This window comes from Crocodylus porosus, unplaced genomic scaffold (assembly GCF_001723895.1).
Source record: "Crocodylus porosus isolate Cpor-Errol unplaced genomic scaffold, CroPor_comp1, whole genome shotgun sequence".
Classification (NCBI taxonomy): Eukaryota; Metazoa; Chordata; order Crocodylia; family Crocodylidae; genus Crocodylus; species Crocodylus porosus.
In genome coordinates, this window is record NW_017728916.1 from 15,939,105 (window position 1) to 15,961,531 (window position 22,427).

Here is a 22,427-nt window from a genome sequence, read left to right on the forward strand (position 1 = left end):
GGTAAGATGTATAAAAAGTCTACAGTGATGTTTTTCCTCTGGGTACTGACACGGGGCACTTATTTTTGCCTCAGAATTATGTATGTGTGCATGTGCCTGTTACAATTTAGTACTTGAATACAAAGGAATTTATAATCCTATGTTTTTTGTATCTTCTATCTACGAAGTCATAATAGATTTTTAGGAGAATTCTTTATACTGATTATCATTTCCTATGCCCAATTTTATTCATGCCCAAAAACTTTTTTACTTTTGTATTGATTGCTTTGTATATAGGAGTTTCAAAAGTAAAATAGGGTAAAATTCTGAAACCTTTATAGGACATCACAATTCCAAGTTTAGCTACAGCTGTTCTAAAAACATTTGTCTTCCTATCAGAAAAAAATACACACAGACACACACACACGTGCGTGTGTATTTTTTTCTGACAGAAAGACAAATGCTCTTAGAACAACTGTGGCTAAACTTGGAATTATTATATCCTATAAACACACACACACACACGCACACATACACACACAAACACAAGTTTAGGTGTCCCTTTATTCTGATTTGTCCAAAATCATAAGTATAGACACAACACATACCATATGAAGTTTGGTGGAAAATAAAGGAACTTGAAATCATTCTTTAATGTCACACTTTGTAATGACTATCAAAATCTAAAACAAATCAAAAGTGACACCTAAGAGAGCTAGCTAGCAGAATTTAGGTATTTAAAAGAGCAACATGAATGAACAGTGGACCTGGGGCCTGTCAGTAGTCTCTTTTATTTTAGTGGGATTTGGCGGATACAGAAATCTGTCCTGGAGCCTCTATTTGCAGGACCATCCAGTGGACAGTAAGCTGAATAGGAGTGAACTTTGTGCCCTTGTTGCCAAGAAAGCTAACAGCATCCTGGGCTGCATTAGTAGAAGGACTGGATTAGTAGAAGTAATTATTCCCCTCTATTCTGCACAGGCAAGGCCACATCCGGAGTATAGTGTCCAGTTTTGCTGCACCTCCCCCCTCCTGCCCCCCAATATAGAAAGGATGTTGACAAGTTGGAGAGAGTACAGTGGAGGGCAACAAAAATGGTGAAGGAGATGAGGGACATGACTTCTAAGGAGAGGCTGAGGGAACTGGGCTTATTTAGTCTGCAGAAGAGAAGACTAAGGGGGATTTGATAGCAGTCTTTAACTATCTGAAGGGTGGTTCCAAAGAGGTAGACTATTCTCTGTGGTGACAGATGACAGAATGAGGAACACTAGTCTCAAGTTCAGCAAGGGGGGTTGACATTGGATATTAGAAAGAAATTTCTTGCTAGGAGGGTGGGAAGCAGTGGAACAGGTGGTTACCTAAAGAGGTTGTAGAATTTCCATTCTTGGAGATTTTTAAGGATGGGATGAACAAAGCCCTGGCTGGAATGATCTAGTTAGCAATGGTCCTGCTTCGAGCAGGGAAGTTGGACTAGATGACCTCCTGAGGCCGCTTCCAACCCGAATTTTCTATGATTCTATGATTTCATCCTGTGCCCCTGATCCTATGCAGAGAGTCCCCTGTACCACTCACAGGACTACAATAAGCTTAGATGATTTTGAATTTCATCCCTGTCCATAAGGCTCTCAATGGAGTGTTGTTAAGTGAGTGGTAGCAATTACAAGACTTTTTTTTTTAATTAAAAAAAATATATGATATTCAGTTCCTTTAGTTGTAAGTTCTAACTGACATAGCAAACATCTAGGAGGTACTCAACTTGCTCATAGGATTGACTTTATCTTCTTACACCGCATTTCAATGAAAGCACTTGAGAAATTGGTTGTATTACCTTTTCTTTTTTTTTTAACTGGGAACAAGCAACCACTTCTTTGTGATGGGAAAAAAAATACATTATATTTACTCAGTTGGACCACCTCTAAAATGCCTTTATGTTTCTGAAAAAATACCCCTGAAATAATTTTTCTTGTATTCTTTTAAGAAGATTCATAATTATAATATTAAGAAAACCAAATTGTCAATCTGTTACTGCCAGTTGTTCTACTGCCAATCAAATTGTTCTACACAGGCTGGATGCAATAGTATGGTATGCGGAAATTCAACATGAATAAAACAATAATACACTAAAAGGACCATCCAAATCTCAAAGCTACTTTTGTTTGTCGTTATAAAAGCAAATCTGCTTCCTTTATTTTGATTTAACTTTTGCTGCCTTTCCAGAGTCTATCAAAAATTGTAGTAGTGAAATACTCTTGTAGAAAACAATTTTTGTTCTGATTGGAAGTCTGACAGGAAAGATGATACTTCTAACATTTGATGATACTCTTCAACCCTGGAATTCATTCTGTAAATAAATACTGCCTATCATACATATACATTCTTTAATAAGCAGTAAGGCCCCTGTTTATCATTTTAGCCTTTGCTACTATATTGAAAAACAAATAATTTGTCTAAATGACACATGGCATTTGGGCACATTTCTTGAAAAAAAAAACCCTGCAAATTTTGCAATGAAATGAGCTTCCCTATAGACTGCTGGAAGACTTTGTATAGATTAATTTGGTTAATTTGTTAATTTTTAAATTGTACCTAAACTAGAAGCTTGGTACAGTTTTTATATGTCAGTAGCCAAAGGATAAGTATTTTCCAGGATTTACATGCCACTGGAAGCCAATGTGCCACATCTTTCTTAAACATTACTGAGAAATATATAGAAAAGGAAAAATGTATCATTAATAGTTTGAGGTTTCATTAAGTAAACCCTACCAGTAGGTTAAAAGTGAAGCTGCTTTTATTTTGCACATGAAAACTAAATGTGATTTGAATAGATTTACAGTGGGGACAACAATATTTAAAGCTACTTATACCTGCTGGGCACATAAGAGAAGCCATCTTAGAACTCCTTCGAAACCCTCAACAACTGAAATTTCTATAAATTTTACAAGCAGCTTATATTACAGCATTTTTACACAGTTTTGTTTATAATTTACAGATTTAAGTTACAATAAGAAACCCACACAGAACTCTATCCACAGGAAATATTCAAACATTGTCTTTTTACCCATCCAGCTCCGATTGTCTATTTAATATAGCATCATAACTCAGCAAGTTATTCAATTGTGTTACAAAGAATAATCATTGGGTAGTGGAATGTACATATTGTACATGGCAGCATGGCTGGGTAGCAACAAAATACCAAGAGGAAAATAACATCTCTGTTTTGTCCAATGTAGGATTTACTAGCTTTTCTTTAAGCTAAATGTATCTCATCCTGTACAAGGATCACTAAAGAATACCTAATGTTTACAGTAAATCACTTTGAGCTTCTATTGAGTAACATAATTGGGGTGCATTTATAATTACATCCATCCAACATTTACCTCCTGGCTCCTGCTTTCTTTGCAGAGTAAAGCTGGTGATTTTTTTTAATAAGTTAGAATGACAGGAGTTACTTAGTTTAATAGTGTGCAGCATCTAACATTAATGTTAATTATTTCCTGAAAACCTTCCATAACTGCCTATATGGCTATACAGCAAACTTCTAAATCACCAATATATTCTTTAGACAACAGTAGTTTACAGCCATGTTACCACATCAGCCCTAAAAAATCTACCCCGCATTCTTCTATTTTTATGCAATACTCAACACATGTGGACGTTAGCTAATGTGAAATCTGTAAGTTTAAAGTGTAATTAGTGATGGACTCATAGCTGGGAAAGGGCAAGCATTATATGGGTTGTGCTGTAGCTTTCATTATTTAAGAATAGTAAATCTTGGAAAGCAAGAAGCTTTCTTTTCAATACTTAGATCAGTTTTGACATAATCCATCAAATCACTGTAGTTTATAGTTAGCAAAAGTACCTTCTTTCAGGTCAAAGAGACTTTCAAATTTATGCTAATTTCTTTCAGAATATGAATAATCATAAGCTGATACAATGCAAACTTCAACCGAAAAGCTATACAAAAAATCTTTGAATATATGTCCTTTTGTTATAATGTGAAAGAGAAATGATGGTAAAGGGGTGCTTTTCTTTCTAAAATTTGATCTCATATAATCAGTTATTTCAGGTAAAAGGGTGATAAACTGCCTACTTGATCTCTATTTCTACTGACTGATGAACATACGGATGTGAACCTGTTGAATGTGTTACAGATAATATAATGAACAAATAATATTAAAAATCATTTGAGTAATTTACACTGCTATTCTTAAGATTGTGACAGCATCTAACATGTGTTAGGAAATTACCAAGCAGAGGAAGACAGTCCATGCCCTAACAAATAATTTTGTTATAATGGCCCATTTGGGGAAATAAAATGAGCAGTTTTGGTTTGTTCGGTGGTGGGGGTTGTTTTTTGTTTGCATATCTGGGATGGACATTTATGGTAAATTTCCTTTAATTCAGTGCTAAGAAGTCTGCTTTTCAAGTTCAAATTTCAATTCAGAATTCTATTTACATAAATATTCAAAAGCCTAACAAATTTATATATGCATTAAAATTAAGTGTTAAGCTGTGACTATATACACTCACACTTATAGCCTGAAGGAGCTGATTTCTCAGATATGCCTTTATAGCTGGTGCTCATGTATAAATGTGGTGTTACTCCCAGCTGGTGCCTGCTGGGCTGGAGTGAAGTTTGCTAGGGGAATAACCTTAACTGGATCTTCACTGGTACATTGTCTTTCACAGGTATTGTAGAACTGGGGCCTTGGCCCACCTTGGCCCTTATCAATGTCATCCTTGGGAATAGGCCTGCCAAGCGTGTGTCTTCCTTCAGGTCTGGTTCCTTGACCCCATCCTTGCTGGAATCCAAATGATGGCAAAGGAGGGTTGGATTGTTGGTATTGTGTCAAAGAAGGTGGCATCCAGCAGTTGTCAGAATGGCCTAAAATAAGACACTCCTGAGTGCAGGTTTCAGAGGCTTCAGCTAGGGCTTTTTGCAGATTTACTTCAATAGCTAGGAGGGGAAAAAAACAAACAAGATTAGCTAGCATTTTAAAGATGGTGCTGAGAACAAAAATAAGGCCTCACCTTTAAATAGTTATGTACCGTTAAGTAGGGACAATAGTAGTGGGAAGCAGTCCATCACGGGTAGCAGTCTACAATATACATAAATACTTAGCTCATATAAAAATAGTTATTTTATTCATATATTAAAGTCCTCATATGTTTCTACATAGCATTCCATAAATAAAATTACTTCAATAAAAAACAGCCTATCAACAGTATGAGAATCCTCAATACTACCATTCTTTAACATTTTAAAAATAGAATTGTCCTGAACGGAATATGCAGAAAGCAAGGATTTTTTTGGATGACACCTTTTATTGGACCAACTGCATGGGAAACATTCCCAAGCATATAGTTGATCCAATAAAAGATATCACCCACAATAATCCTTGCATCTCACATATTCCCTGCACCATTATGGCTATACCCACTACTTGAAAGGAACAGAATATGCCTGTTAAATTGGGCCTTTTTTGGAACACTCTTTGAAAGTTTAATAGTTTTTTTAAAAAGGTTAAGTTAATTTGGACACACTGTCACTAGGATTCAAAGTTCTGCTTCAGAGTTGCAAGAATGAAAGACCTTGTAACAGCAATTTTAAAGGGAATTGATTTCTCTGTGCCTTCTTGATTGGAAACCTTGACAAATCAGAAGGTAATAGCACTGGAATCTGTAGTCCTCTGTAAAGTAAAGTGTAAATGTAGCAAATGTTGTTCATTTGGAAAAAAGGTTTATAGAAATTTTACAATGTACAAAGACAGGGCAAATTACTAAATTTGAAAGACAGAGTTTTACAATGCACAAAGCAATTCTGAACTGGTTGCACTGAAAGGAGGTTGACTTTCTGTGGACTAGAACTTTTAATTATTAAGTTTGACCCAACCATGAATTCTCTGAAACTATTTTTTGAATATGCATATTTTGTTTTCTATTTTGTTGCAAACATTATTCAGAAGAACTGAAGAGTGTTGAAAGCAAGATTTCATTGTGTTGCATAACACTGAATATGAGGAATTCATCTAGCACTTGAAGAAGTATAGCTTTTGTTTTATTTGATTTGTTTAACTAAGTCTTAACAAAAAGAAGCTTTACAATTAGGTTCTCTCTATGATACGTATTTATCAAATATGCAATAACTAACCTCTAGAACTATAGTAATGCAGTTTCTGAGTAAGACACTTAAATTCTATTTAGTTTTTTACAAAAAGATACTGCACTGCTGATCTGGACATTTTTGAAAGTATGAGTTAAAATCTAATTATGAGTAAAATGTACAAAATGTTGTAAAATAAGAGCCCACGCAAAGTCTGTGCACATACGTTGTTATCAATTTCAATTACAGACAAATAGCATTTAGCATGCTTTTTGTCAGAATACCACTGATCAATAGGAAAATGCCTTGCAAATTATATCTTCAATATCAGGGATCTCTGTTTAAAACTTGCAAATTCTCTGATTTAAAAAAAATAGTTAATTCTCTGATTAAAAACCCCAAATCTACATTTTTACGTGATTAAAATGAAACACAGGTATCAGCTGAACACAATATTTTACTGACATATTTACAATTTTAAAGCAATTTGGAAGCCTACTAGTGCCTCAATCACTATAATAAAATACATTATAAATACCTATACATTTTGGCATTTGATTTTGGGTTTTTTATCATGAAAAATCAGGGCTCCTCCTGCCCACTTTGCTGACCAGGACAAGGGTCCAGCTGCAGCTGCCCCTCCACCCCCAATGCTTTGTGGCGCTGAGCAGCCCTGCCCATGAAATTGCCCCTCACTCCTCACCCACAACCTCCTTGGACTTCCTGGTACCCCTCACTCCCCACCCACAGCCTCCTGCCCCTGCAGGAGAGGACCCCAAGCTGCCAGGGCTATGGGGCCAGGGATCCAGGTCTGCAGCCCCCTGCCCTCCCCGCAGCAGCTTCCTAGCCCAGATTGCCACCTACAAGAGGCAGTGGCTGCTGGAGCGCAGCAGAGTGTGGAGCCCAGTTCCCCCTCCATGGGCAGCATGGTGAAAGCAGAACTTTTGGGGGTGGGAGGGAGCTGATGAAGGCTGTCTCCTGTGGCTCAGGGCTCCCTGCCCTGGTGCCCTCCGCCCAGGGCCTCCACAGCCCAGTGGACAGCACCTGGTGTAGCAATGTAGAGTGGGGCTGGGCAGGAAAGCTTGTTGGAGGGCAGCAGAGCAGGGAGCCTCAAGCTTGCAGTGGGCAGCCCACACTGCCCCACACATGTACTGGCAAGAAGAAGGCTTCTGTGGTTGTGAGCCCCCTCCATTGAGGGGCTTCCAGCTGCCAGGGTGCCCCATGCAGCTCCAGGCCTGGGGAAATGAAGCTGTTGTAATCTCCCCAGCCTCAGAGTCGCATGAAATTCCTAGGGATGGGAGATTGTGGATGCCATGATCCCCCTGCCTTGGGGGTTTCATGCAGCCCCAAGGTAGCTGTGCCCCAGCAGCTGCCAGGACCCAGAGCTGGCACCCACCATCCAGAGTTGTAAGACTCTGGGTCCCTATGCCACTGGGACTCCAGAGTCAGCAGCTGCTGGGGATGAAAGTACCCTCAGCTGTGGGACTCCCAGTCCTGGCTGAGCACACTGCAAGCTGTGGCTTGGAGCCCCACCAACTGACAGGTCTCCCAGCCACAGGGGAGACACTGCTACATGTGCAAATGAAAGCTCAATATGAACCAGCTATAAAGTTAGTACACATTTTTTAGGTCTAACTTTATAGTTGGTTGGAGCTTTTTATTGTGTGATAGGTACTTTGCATGTGTAGCTGGTCACAGGTTAATTGTACAATTAACCAGTTAACTGCTTGATACCTGTAACATGTAGAGGGGGCCTTGGGCTCTGGATTAGTTCAGGTACGATACATCCAAAAGCATGTGTCTTGTAGTGAAATACGTGATTGCTCACAAAAATAGTTTTATTCTAATAGATTGGTCAGCTTGGCAGCTCTCTAGTCAAAATTTCTTTGAATTTAATCCTGGCAATGATTTGGCACTTCATGGCTCAAATACTAATCCAGTTATGATGGATAAAGAACCAGATGGATAGCACTAGGCATAAATATAGGAATTATTCACTGAAGTGTTAAAGTACCAGCAGAACAGTTATTACAGATGGACTATTCTTAGCTTTCCACTAGGTAAAGGTAGCACTTATTAGCCACAGCCACTAAAATATATAATCAACTTACTTTACGTAAAGTACTTACATAAGTAAGTTCTTTATTAAGACTGGATAAATTTCCCTTCCCATTTGCACTTCTGTAAATTGGAGTAAATCCATTGACTGATGTATGTCAATGACATCAATGTAGTCAACCTTGTTTTATACTAATATAAATGCAAATATAATTAGATCATTTTCAACACTTTTGGCATTCTCCATGTGTATGGTTAGTTTCTGGTACATGACTTTTTATGATTTTAACTCTATAGTCACGTGTATGCATGTGCAAGCACACACACAAGAATATGTATTTGAAGACATGCAACTGTCTAGAGTGTCAGGCTGTACACAACAGATGAAACAGTCCTTAAATATCAGCAAGCAAACAAGGAAAAGAAAACTGTAGAATGGCAGACAAGAGTGTTTACCAGTAAAGATATAAATATTAATCTGAAGCAATTGCAGGACTACAGGACGATATATGAAATGTCCTCTACAACCATTTTGGCAAATCATGTAGGAGTTATCCTGACGACATTTTTTTTGCTATTTTCTAAGTAGGTTTGGAACACCTGAGCTCTGTCTGTGCAGGGCCTTTATGTGATAAACTCTTTGTGGCACAGGCAAAATCTACCTTTACACTCGTTCAAATTTGTTCTCGATCTAGTACTTAGAAATTGTACCCATTATAAGGCAATGAATTAGTACTATTAACAATGTGTTTAATATACTAATATTACACAGGGTTAGCATTATCTCCACTGACCATCTCTGAAGAAACAAACAGAAAGTAAAATACATTAAGTAAACACACAAAATCTCATCTGACAGTATCTGCCTTTTAGCATAAACTTACTTACCAATATAGTCAATTTATTGTTTTAAAAAATACACAGTGTTAATTTTAAGAATAAAAAATACTCAACTACTGGTCTTGCTTCAAAGGAACTGAATATCTGAAAGCAGAAGTGTTTTTAAAGTAAACTGCCCATATATAGGACCTACCATGAGTGGATTTCTGAAACAGGAGATGAGGCTTTATTACAGAAAAAACTAAATTACTTGAGGAACAACTATAGTGTGATTCAGGAAAGGTCTCTGATAGCTGCATTCAAAAAAATGTTGGCAAAACAACTGATGTGTACTAATACAATGCACTAGCCAGAATAATTGGGATGGAAAATCATTTATGTTTGGTAAGATGTAAAAAAAAAAAAAAAAAAAATAGGAGTATGAAATATTGTGTTTTTAGCAAACTGAAATAAAAGCATAATTAATGAGCTCTTGACTGAACTTAACATAAAATGTAGGGAATATTCTCTATGAATATTCACCAGGCACCATTTTTTGTACCTTCTCTTCCCAGGCAGTGTAATGTATCTTTCCATGACTAATTCATTCTCCTTTCAACTCCTGTTTTATTGTTCTGTCATTTCATCGAGCCTTACTGAACGAGAGTACAGCACTGGCACATCATTGATGTCTAAACTTGGCTTTAAATATAAATTATTATCATATGTTTCTCTATTAACTGGGAGTGAAATATTCTAACAATGGTACCAATAGGTAACATAGGCCAGGTACAGAAATCACACTTGTTGCACAGTAGGCATGCAAAAAGCACTCTACAGCCATAAACAAACAGATGGTCAGGACACAAAGAGCACTATAAAAATGGTGGATCCCACTCTAAGATAACCCTGGAATGTGACCCGCTGACTCACAGTAGGTCATATTCCATTGACATACCATGGAGCATTGGAGCACAACACTATCCTCCCTTTCCCCCCTACCCCCAACAGGGATGTGCTTTAGCCAGGGCTAGCCTTCTCCCTTGGCTGTCACTGACAAGAGTCAGCAAAGCCTCTGTTACCAGGCCCATCCACATGCTTCCTCCAGGTAGCATAAATCCATCCATAGAAAGAAAACTGCCTATTGCTGAATTTCTCTTATTGCATATTGTCATGCGTGCAGGTGAGCAAGTTCTGAATGTGGATCTGCTGCTATTTTGCCTCTGCTCACAGTTAACTTGTCTTAAGAACTAATTCATCTGCACTAATTTCTGGCAAAGGACAAGGTCCCTAATAGAAGTAAAAAATGTACTTGAACATGCCCAAAATGTACATCACCATACCTACACATACCAATATCATGTAGTATCACTATTTTCCAACTTGTCTGGGGAAACCAAATGCATGTGTAGAATATAGAGTATGAGAAGCTCTGACATTGCCTGTGCTTAATACAGGTTACAGTACCAGAAACCCATGAGTCTAACTCACAAACACAAAGTCCCAGAAAACTTAGGTGCATTCAATAGTCCATAAAGAAGCAGGGAATATTCCTCTGTTCTCATGTCTTAAAGCCAGTTTCTAATAATTTTGGTCACCTGAGTATGAGTTTGGGGCCATGTACATGTCATAGAAAGCTGGTTCAGACAGTCTGTTACAGAGTTTGATGTATGCAGCACAGATGCATACACACGGCATCTAGGTCTGGAAATTCTTGTTTTGTCAAGCTGCTACACTGCTTTATTAGTTACTGGTTTTCAGTTGTCACTTTTCCTGACTGTATGAACAGTAATATCCAATGGTCTTGTTCATTTTAATGTAGTGTTCCCTTCTTAGAACAACCCCCGCGTTAAAAAAAACCCCTCAAGAACAAAATGTCTATGATGTTCCCCTTAGGAAACACCTCATATTCATCAATGAGAAGAACTCTTTCCCCACTGATATATAGGATGTTTGAGAGCAGGCTCAAAAGCCCACAAAGAAAAATACTGCTGAGAGGCCACAGACAGGATAATCATGAGCTCTCTGTATGCAGTATGACAAGTGAAATGTGAACTGATAAACAGGGATGGTACAAACTGAACCTACCTTGAACCCACTTTGCATAAGTAACAGTGCTGAAAAGAAAGTTGCATGTTTGATGATAAGGAAGATGCTTATATGTAAGAACTGTTCAAAGCCTCTTATTGTGTAGCTGTAGAAATTAACTAACAAGACCATAGATAATAGTGTAGAAGTTAACTACAAAGCAGACTCAGTGCTTCAAAGACACAGCTGAAATAATCAAGGATGCAGTCCTCCTCCCTATTACTTAGCATGTCAAAATAAGCATGTAGCCAAAAGTCAGTTTGAACTAATTAGGGGTTTTCTTACACTGACCTGATATCTTGTTTTCTTTCACAGTGGAAAATTCCCACCTGCACGCGTATCTTGTCATGCGCACTAGAAGTTTCTAACTAACCATGGAGGTTGAGTCAATTAGGTGTAGTATCTGTGACCAAAACTGTCTATATAAACTTGCTTACTTGTTATCAAGGGGGGCTGGTTCTTGGAGGAGATGGGCTACTCTTTGTTGTTGTGTGCACACTTCGATAAAGAACTTGAGATAAGACCTTGCTGGTGTTGCCTGTCTCTTGCAGTCAGACAACAGACCTGGGAAGTTGGGGTTCAAGTCCCTGACACCACCTTCCCAATCTGTTGCCTGCAATAGAAGCAGTGATTTTATTTTCCCTTCTGAACCCAAAACATTCCCTAAAATCTGTACAGAATTTTGGAAAATGAGAGACAAACAGAGTCACCCTCCTAAAGCCCTAGTGAGTGGAGGCAGTCAAGTTGTCCCATTTGCCAGTTCCTGCCCCAGAAAGGATGACTTAGGATCACCAGGTATTTTGTACTGTGTCAACATTTGGTCAGTTCTTTTTTAATAGCCTACTTAGCTGGCACCCTAATATTATCAGCCAATCAGAGCATTGTGTTTTTGCAAGACAGGGAGTGGAGTCATGGCCTGCAGGGCTAGGACAATACATTGTTTACCAAGAAATTGTCTGAAGGTTTAAAAGACATTGATTTTTTTCACTCAGGGCAATAACACTCCCCTTGTGTGTTTTCTGAAATGGTTTACTGGATAATACAGTGACCTTTGGGGGTAGAGAGCATTATGTTTATCTCATAGTTCTTCAGTAACATTCAAATTGATGAAATGGAGTAACACAAACCTAATATTGAGGTAATTTCCTTTTGATTTCAAGTGGAGCAGAATTGGGTCATTGTATTGCAGTGTTTACTCTATAAGGTACATCCCTAACTTACCTATCTTTTGCCATCTAGAAATGAATTAGGGACATTGCCTGAGCTGGGAAAAATCACGTTCCTATCTGAGTGGTCATTAACAGCAGTTACAGGTAAGACAGCTTATTCAGGGATGAAGACAATTAAAACTTATCAGGTGAAGCTCCTCAGCTCTATACACCTGTAAAGATAGTATAAATAACAGGCAGTGTAAATTACGAAGCAAAATTTTGCCTGAAATATTTTAATAGCACTCCACGTTCCTTATCTGAAGGCTTGTGTTGAGGGGGAAACATAATCAAAAACTAAAATGTATTTCTTGTTTCCAGGAACTACAATCCATAATATCTACTATCTCCATCTTGCATTCTCCCAAGTGATTTCAGATACATCTGATGCAGTAAGGTGCTGCTTATGCTCAGAAATATTTTGTAAGGTCCGGATGAAAATAGTGTCTTGTTCAATCCAAGTTTGTGTTTTCCTGGGCACATCTACATGAGTTGCTGACTGCACAGTAGCCCTATACCATGGCAGAGTAATGTTGCATGGCAAAAACTGCAATGTGACACTACTGCACAGTTGTATTAGGGTACTGCACAAAAAAGGCATTCACTGGTGCTGCAGTGTGTTAACTTGGTTATCGGGCATTTATTTAGTACTTATATAAACAAGTACTAAATAAATGTGCAGTAACAACAATGCAATAGAGTCTCATGTAGACACAGACCCTGAGACTTAGGTTAGTTCTCCACTCTGAACCTAAATCTTGCTGGACTTGACTAGTTCATTCAAAAATCACTTTTACATAGAAAAGGGATAAAGAGTTATATATGAAATTTCAATTTAGGTGAATGGGGGAGTGTTTACAGTAAAGTCTTCGATCTGAACCTGGCATAAGGTTTTGGTTCCAAAACTAGACTAGTTCTGCTTATGCCTCTTCTTGGAAGGTAACAACTCCAGATGATGGGACATAACGAGAGAAGATTATTTCTCCTTATGTGTGTCTCAGACTTCCTCTGTAATCTTCTTTCTTTTCAAATCTCATGCTTTTCCATCTGGCATCTTTCACCACGAATCATTCCAACTTTCTACCTTGCTCAGATTCATAAATTACATAACTAGATGTATTTATTTCTTTTTTTAATATGGAAATTAATATGTAATAATATAGAACAACCACTTGACAGTTTGGTGCCTTGTACTTCCTCCCTTATGACATCTATATTTATATTAAAATCTCCTCAAAAAGGGGACTTTACACAGTGACAGATAAGGGATGGGGAAAGAAAAACTGAAAGGCAAACAATGAAATCAAATAAAATTTGGCAAGTAGTGTTTGGATTGAAATTCATAACATCTCACTAATAGAATCCAAAGCACTAAAACCCTCCTTGTTCTAAGGTTGTAAATAAGGTGGCTGAGTTGGGCCCTAAATATTTGCCATTCCTTTTTTTTTTCAGGTTTGTTTTTTTTTCCCCTGAGGGAAGACTCCTGCCATGTCATTCATTCTCATTCAATGCAGATTAGCTCCCCCTCTTCTTCCTCACTGATCAGATAGCTAGTTAATGATCAACAAGGTAGTTTGGTGTGTGGAGGGATGTGGTTGAAGAGGGCTGTAACAGCCAGAACCAGAGTAATTAATAAGCAATAAAATGTGCTTCTTGGAGGCATTTGGTATTTTGCCTAAACAGGTAATATTAGTTAATATAAAGCTTGTAAGTTTGTAAACTGCAAATGTAACTTTTCTGTCATAAGTTTAACCAAAATGATAAAATAAACTGTTCATGAAACTGACTGGGCCCCATAGGCATAGCTGTAGCTGTAAGATTAGGAGACCTAACAGTTTTTTGCTCAGGGTTCAGCCTTGATGATAAAACTGGATCCAACTGCCTGGCACACCCAACACATTCCAAGAAAACATCCAAAGAAAGCATAGTCAAACACTTATTGGATAAACTCTAGTCTGGGTAGTAACCTTTTATGATAATTTTAACACCTTTCAATCCCATAGGGTCACAGCTATAGGGCAACATTATAAGTGGCTCTAAGGCCACCAGATTAACATAAGACTAGATATAAAAATCACATGCATCAGGTAACCAGCAGGAAGGAGGAAACAGAATGGTCATTTCTGTTCCATGCCCGAACCCCAGACTCCCAGTATGAGTGAGGATTGGGTCCTGATCAAGGGACCTTCCCCAGTAATACCTGTGACAGCTTTGATCAAAGGATGCCTGACTTCACTAGAATCACTTATGACATTAGTACCTGGCATTGAGGGACTATCGATAAGCTGTCAACCCATGTCTGTCTATCTGTTGTTTTGAACCACCCAATGGCTAATACCCTCACAGTGCCCAGTTGGCCTGCAACAGAACTGATCTATCTATCTGTTGTTATTATCTGTTGTTATTTACTATTAGCTCTTTAATACTGCGTTATCTGCTTATCACATTTATCTTTATCTTAACTGTTGTGTGTATGTAAGCTATAATAAATTTGCCTTTATTTCTCTCCCAACTTTGCCTCCTCAATCCAAAACTGAACCTAACAGCCCAGTTGGCCTGTGATAAAATTGATACACTCACAGTGCCCAGCTGGCATGTGACAGAGGGCACTGAAATTCCAAGTAAGATGAGCAGAGGAACACCCTGTAAACTTAAGGCACCATGTGGGGTGTGGCCCCTTGAATTTTACAGCCTGGGGAAAGCATGTGGCATTGCCAGAATCACAGGGCATCAGCTGAAAGCTTCTGGATAATTCAAGATTCTGGAAGTGATCTGAACAGCTGAGCCCAAGTAAGGTGGGAGCAGGGACCCCAAGCCTCTGAACTGCGAGTGACAACAGGCTGAGAACTGCACCCTTGTGCATCCACCACTGCTTCCATCCATCCATCCATCCAGCCTTCCTGTCTTCTACCTGCCCCCAGTAGCTGGAACATCACCCACACACAGACAACTGGGACTCCATAAGTACCACAATGGGCCATGAACAATCCTGGCCCATTCACTCCCAAAAGCTGAACATGGGGATGCAAGTGACATGTTGGGGGAAATAAAGGATCTCATTGCCAACTGATGAGAGGAGGACATCCAGCACCAGCTCTAGGTAGGGCATTGAATCAGAGATGTCTTCAAATGTATCACCCAGGAGATACAAGCAAAAGGTCAGAACAGGGACTAGGAGTAGTGTTTCACCAAGACCACATTGATGAGGAGGCATTATTACCATGGGCTGGATGCTAGAAAGAGTCTGTTAGCCAGGGGCAAAGCATGCCATTCTATGAGGACCTGTCCCATTTCCTCATGAGGAACTGGACAGACACTCCCACTGCACATGCTCACAGGACCAGGGGTGTTCTGCAGGAGTAACCCATATGGGCACCAGTAAAGGAGGCAGTGCAGGGAGGCCCCATGACACTGTTATCCACACATGCAATGCAGCTGTTCCAAACCAAGTCCTATCACATGTCTCTGCACACCTTCTAAAGGTATGGAGCATGTACCATCACCATCAAAGCAGCCAGTACCAGCAAAGCAGCCACAGTGTTGGCACAACACACAGAACCTGTGGCTGATTCTCCTGACACTTCTCATGATAAGTCAGGCCATGCGTGAAGATGCTTTGTAACCTGTGATTATAAGATTTGCTCCAGGTGCAATGGGGACTCATGTCCTACAGAAAATGTGGAGTGTCCATGGGAAGGGGGACTAGAAGGAATGGGCAGTGGATGAATCCAAGCCCACTACAGGCCTTCCCCTGGAGTCATAGCGCTCTCTCAGGCCATTATGGCTGAGAAGCCCACAAAGAGATTGGGGGTGGGAGGAGGGAGGGAATGGGAATTATGTGGCTTAGGAGGAGGGTGAATCACCCATTCATCCCCCTACCCCAACCCAGCTCTGCTGTGTGTGGACCCCAGCCAACGTGTCAATTCTCTACACCCCACTCTTTTGCACTTAAGAGTTGGCCGACATCATAGCTCAACCATTGGCACAGATATTTGAGAACTTGTGGTACTTAGGAAAGATTCCTAAAGACCAGAAGAGGGCCAATGTGGTGCCTATCATCAAGAAAGGAAGAAAGGAAGACCCAAGGAACTACAGGCCAATCAGTTTCACCTCAATCCCTGGTAAGATCTTGAAAAAATTATCAAAGAATCCAACAACAATAGGCTGACAGAAGGTGCCATTCTAAGAGACAGCCAACACGGCTTTATTTTGGGTAGGTCCTGCCTGACCAGACCTATCTCCTTCTATGACCAGGTAACTTGTGACCTGAGCAGGGGGTAGAAGTTGATATCATTTACTTGGATTTCAAAAAAGCCTTTGATTTGGTCTCCCATGGGGTCCTCATGGCAAAACCGGGGAACTGAAGCCTTGACAACATTACAGTCTGATGGCTCTGGAACTGGCTCCATGGTCAGACCCAGAGAGTGGCTGTTCATGTAACCGAGTCAGCATGGCATATGGTGACTAGTGGTGTCCCTCAGGGTTCAGTACTCAGACTGGTATTCTTTAATATATTCATTAATGATCTGGATTCAGGTGTCAGAAATTAACTGGTTAAGTTTGCGGATGACAAGAAACTATTGGGAAGCACAGTTACACTGGAGGATAGGCTGGAGACCCAGGCTGGCCTGGATAGGTTTGCATGGTGGGCAGATACAAAGTTGATGACTTTCAACATAGAGAAATTCAAGGTGCTCCACCTCAGGAGGAAAAACCCACATCATACCTGTAGGCTCAGCAGTACTTCACTCACTAGCACTACGTTTGAAGGAGACTTTGGTATCATGACTGACCATTTGCTTTGCCAGCTGCAGCATTGCATTGGTGTCTCATATTCATCATAAGATGAATGCAAGAACCTACTTTGGCCACATTCAAGATGCATTTGGATGATTATCTTGCTGGGGTCCTCTGACCCCAGCTGACTTCCTACCCTTGGGTAGGGGGCTGGACCAGATGATTTCATGAGGTCCCTTCCAGCCCTAATGTATATGAAATCTATTAAATCTACGAAGGAGGCATGTCCCATTCAGTGGGATCATATATCTGCCTAGTTGTCATGCCCTTGCTATTTCTGGTAGGGTCATGCTGCACTCCATGGGGGATTGGCACCTAAGCACTGATACTTCTAGCACTTGGATGTAAATAACTCCCCCTCCCCTCCAAAGCACTCATGGAAAGACATCAGTAGTGTTTTTTGAGCTCAGCAGGTAAAAGAGTAAACAGCAGTTTTTGCAGAAAGTATCCCCCAGATTAGGGACAGGAAATATAACACAACTATGTCTGACAACCACCGAAGGAACAAAGGGAAAACGTCCTCTTGCCAACCCCCCCCCCACTGATATATATGACGAGGGGCTCCAAATGCCCACCTGCTATTTGGAGGAGACATTCCATAGTACATTGGAGCTGAGAGAGTCACAGCACCAGGGTAGGGAGTTAATGCACATGGTCCAGGAGCAGCGCCAGGTGCCCTGTAGACACAGCCCTCCCCCACCCAGGTAATTCCAGGTCAGTCTTGAAGGGAAGCAGGAGTGCTCAGAATTGAGGAGGGGGAGAAGGGGGGAGGTATGCAGGAAGGGGCCCACTAGCCCGCTGGGCTAGCCAGTCACTGAGGAAGCTTCTAGCAGAAGAGCCCAAGGGTCCCAAGCTCATTCACACCCTTCTTGCCCGAAGGCCCACAGAGCTCTCTTCTGTTCCCTATGGCCCCATTTGTGGCCTGGGTCCTGCTGCAAGAGAGCAGCACAACCTTGGCAGGAATAGGCAGCCCCTTGACTTTGGCCAGATGCCTAACATAAGCCACACATGTCAGTGAAAGCCACAGGGCCATGGTCTATGAAGGGGGAGATATAGCCACAGAGTGGGGCCAGCGTCCCATGTGGGAGGTCCAGTGGTTTTTGGTGGCTGCTGTGGTGAGGCCTCCTGGCCCTCAGCTTTCAGACATTGGGGACAGAAAAATTCAGCTGCCCAGCTCCTTCATGGAGAAGTGCCTAGTCTTGACTCTGAACCCCTGAAAGGTCTCCCTACCCCATGCCTATTCTCCAAGATTTTATGTTTGATGAGTTCAGACCCTGTGGCACACCTCTGAACCCAATCCCCCTTTAGGTTATGCCACCCTGTTTTCAAACCCAAGCTGAGACATAGGCAATGTTCAACCGGTTTTCTTTATCAAACACAGGCAAAGTTTGATAACTGCAACATTTTACATATTCTGAATATATATCCATATTACTGCCCAAACTCACTGAACAGTTAAATTCTAACTCCAAGTAACATCTGGCTGCTCCACCATGTGTGTACTGCCGTGCCCATGGTAGATCAATGGGACCAAGAAATATAGCCTGCACTGCTAAGTGTGATGATCCAACACTCAGGTGAACATTTATCATTGTAATCGATTGATTGTGGCATTTTCCTGATTCTTCTCTAGTGGCTGTGGTATTTTTCTGCAAGTCAGTGGTAGACTGGTTGAAGAAGGAAATTTCCTGATCCCTTCTCTGTTGGTAGAAGTAACATAGGTGCTCAATTCTTTCACTTTCCTGCTGTGTGTTTTTGTAGGAAGTCATGAGTTCACATGTTGATCAGCCTTGTTAAAGGTTTTTAACTATGGCATTTGCATCCAGAAGTGAAGCTGAAGCAGGCCCCTGAAGCTTCTGAGAAATCCTCTTTGCAAAGGCAGCATTGGCTTCTCCTTGTCACTACTGTGTAGAATTGGTAAAAGGCATCTTCTTACATCCAGTTATGAAAGAGGTGATGGGCATATTTGTGAAACTACAAGGAAGAGGGTGTATTCCCAATAACGTCACTATGATAGAACAGTGTCAGAAAAAGTAGGGACAACCTGGGCTTTGATTCCCCCCACTCTTACTGACTCACTTCAGAACATGTTCGCTAAATCTGACCTTGTTTTCACTTCATCTTGCAGGCTAGTGAGAATCTGTATGCTTATCATTTTTATCTGAAATCTAGATTGCTTTGTGGAATTAACACATTTATTTAATTTGTCTGCCTAAGAACTAAGAACATTTTTAAAGACCTAGTCTATCAGGTGAATTACCATCTTTTGAAATGTGGAGATCAGAGCAGTCATGGCTAACTTAAAGCATGGTGGTTAAAAGAATAACTTAATTGTTCTACAGCCTTAATCATTTGTAGCTCAAAGTAGCTTTCAATTAGCTTATGCCAAAGCCCCATTTCAATCTACAGTTTTACCAGTAGGTATCTTTTATCCAAAATATAATTACTTAACCTGATTTACTTTACTAAGTTTTGCTTTATATATACAGAGCAACTTTTTTCAAAGACAAACCAAGATGCTGTAGTATATATAAAGGCTTACCAATCCACTTTGAATATTTTTATGAATTGAGGGGCAAAGACAAGCTTTGCAGGATTCTTTGTCTATTTTTTCCCCAAGTAGCAACTGCTCAAATGCTCAAAGTTAACAGGGAACACAAACTTTGGCTGGTAAAAACTACATGTATGCAATAAAGCTGAAATAGTATAAACTAAAAGCAAAGGGCCCAATTTTTCAATTGAAAGTATTATTTTCAGAAATTATCCTACAAAAGAGCAAGTACTGTGCTCAGTATATCATAAACAGTACTCATATTAGGTAAGAATTTCATATATAGAATCCTTGTTTCTCACTACTAAGAATTAGTACAGAGTTTATGAATGACTTCATTTCAGTGAAACTTTGTTTTAGGTAGAAAAGGAAGTCTTCTTTAAGGTAGAATCAATACATCTGGCTCCAGTTCTCATTCTTCCACAGATTTTCTATGTGCTTTCAACAAGTCAAATAGGAACAATTTTCCAAGGGCCCAGCATATATACTTAGATCCAGATTTTTCAGAAATTTCTTTTTCCTTTACCACATAGAAGATAAGATTTTTCAGAAAAGTATACCAATCAATATGTTAACCTCTTGAAAATCCCTATTCCTCAGTGCCCATATCTGTATAAAATGGATTCTAATGCTTGTGTATCTCAAAATCTGAAAGAATTTGTTTATTAATGACTGGAGCACAACCAGTTATCTTTAGAAATGTAAAGTAGCTTATTGTCAGTTATATGTGTAGTATCTCTGTGCTAGTACACTGCCTATTCTTTTTTTAAAATCAAAACCAAAGGAAAATTAGGAAACAAGTTAAATATCTATTTTAAATTGTCTAATTTTTTAAAACTGATTGGAGCCTTTACAAAAAGCTGGGCTTGAATTTGACACATTTTGGATGTGAACCGTCCAACATTACATTTAGCACGCTCACTTCATTAAAAAGCAAGCAAGAATTAGCAAGCAATTAAGCAAATTGCTCACAATTATGCCCTGCTGAGCTATTTTTCATATTTTCACAACACAGCACAGATATGAATACATAGCTTGCAGTGCCAGTACTATTCTGTCAGCAGCCAGAAGTGCCTCTCATTTGCAGAAGCGTTTCTTATTAAACATCTCCAGTAGCACTTTCAGTGCTATCTGATCAGCAGGAACTCACCAGAGTGATGTTGATGACAACCTTAAACTGTTCACGTCAGCCAACAGCTAATAAGAAATAGGTCTTTTTTGAGTGCTAGAGGTAGTACTCAATCTAAGAAGGCATTCAGCCCTAATATAAGGAAATGATAGTCCAGAATTACCCTGGTCACCAAAAGTAGCCACTTGGGTAACATGATTTAGCAGCCTTGGCTGTTTAAGAGAACCAAAGTGACAGTAAAAATGGGGAAAAAGGAGGAAATGGTCTGTTAGCATAAGCTGGGTTACTTTAATGAGGTCAGCAGCAAGATGCTTTAATGCAGAAACCTTAAATTATTGCTGTTATAATATACTCTACCTTTTTGCTTTAATAATAAAATGCCTTTGGGAGCAGATTGCTATAAATATTTTATTTTCTATATGGGTTTTAGTATATACAAGAAAAATAATAAGAGCAAGTGATTAAGTTCTGGCCTTTGCAGTCCTTTATTTTAAGAATAACACACACACACACACACACACACACACACAGAGCTACAGGTAGCTTTCTTTAATTTTTCAGTCTCTTCTATGGATCCTATTCTCTACTGGACTAAAAGAAAAGACAGTGGGCACATCTACACATGCCACTATGGTGCTGTTGTTACTGTGCTGTCATTCAGTACTTCCAAATGAAGTACTCAATAACGCAGTGCAAAGGTATTTTTAGCCCCTATATCGCTACAGTGTGATGCACTGTACCGAGGGAGTGTGTTGCTACGGCGACATAGTATCACATGTAGATGCAACCAATAAGGATGGGTGATGCTCAGTCAGGCTGTGCAAAGCTTCAGTCCCTGACTTGATTCAGCCTGATTCAGTGGCCGTATCTCCTAATCCAAATCAAATTAGAGGACTTTTAAATCTCTCTGAATCAAATCAGAACCCTCCGAATTGATTCAGAGAGATTCGGAAAGATTCAGGAATTTTGGCATAGACACAGCTTTAAATGTTTTTTCTACACACCTCAACGTAGCAGGCAGCTCATGAATACTGAGATGCTGGGGTACATGACTCCCCAGCATGCTCAACAGCAGACCTGGAAGCACTTCTGGTCCACTTCTGGGTCCTCCAGGGAGCAGGCAGGAGGGCCCCCCTGAGACCTCCAGCTCAGTGACTGGTACCTCCTGGGTCTGGAGGGGCACCCAGGGTCCCCCCGTGGCCAATTGCTGAGCCAGGTGGGCATGGGGGATGGGCTCACTGCTGAGCACATGGAGGGCACCCCCACACTACTGTGGGATGCTCCATGCACCCCAGCACTCACAAGCCATGCTGGTACCTTAAGGTATGTAGAAAAAACATTTAAAGCTGTGTCTATGTCTGAATCACTGATTCTCCAATTCAGCATCGAATCTTCAGGTTCATATTTGGCTGAATTGAATCGGGGACAGTGATCTGAATCAACAAATTGAAACACTGTCTCTGATTCGGGACAAATCCAAATCTGAATCAAATAGTGCCTGCTCCGTACACCCCTAATGCTCAGTGTGGATTCATATGCGTATGTATTTAAGGCTCATAGGCTTAGCTGAACTACCAGAACTTTCTGAGTTTTAACTATTAGGCTAGAAAACTTGCAAAAGTAGAAATCTTGCTTCCATTCTCAATTGGAAATACCATGAAAATTGCTTCTTTCCTTACATTTCAGTATTTCCAT

At 40.1% G+C, this 22,427-nt stretch overlaps 1 protein-coding gene across 2 annotated transcripts in view; it reads right to left on the bottom strand.

The window, feature by feature from the left end:
• Positions 1–1,505: 1,505 nt before the first annotated feature.
• The window catches only part of PCDH11X (protocadherin 11 X-linked), a 1,248,873-nt gene continuing 1,227,951 nt past the window's right edge, over positions 1,506–22,427 (bottom strand). For both annotated transcript variants that reach the window (XM_019536469.1, XM_019536468.1), the window contains one exon: positions 1,506–4,936. In XM_019536469.1, the coding sequence (XP_019392014.1) occupies positions 4,548–4,936 (389 nt within the window). In that variant the 3' untranslated portion in view covers positions 1,506–4,547. The remainder of the gene's footprint in view (positions 4,937–22,427) is intronic.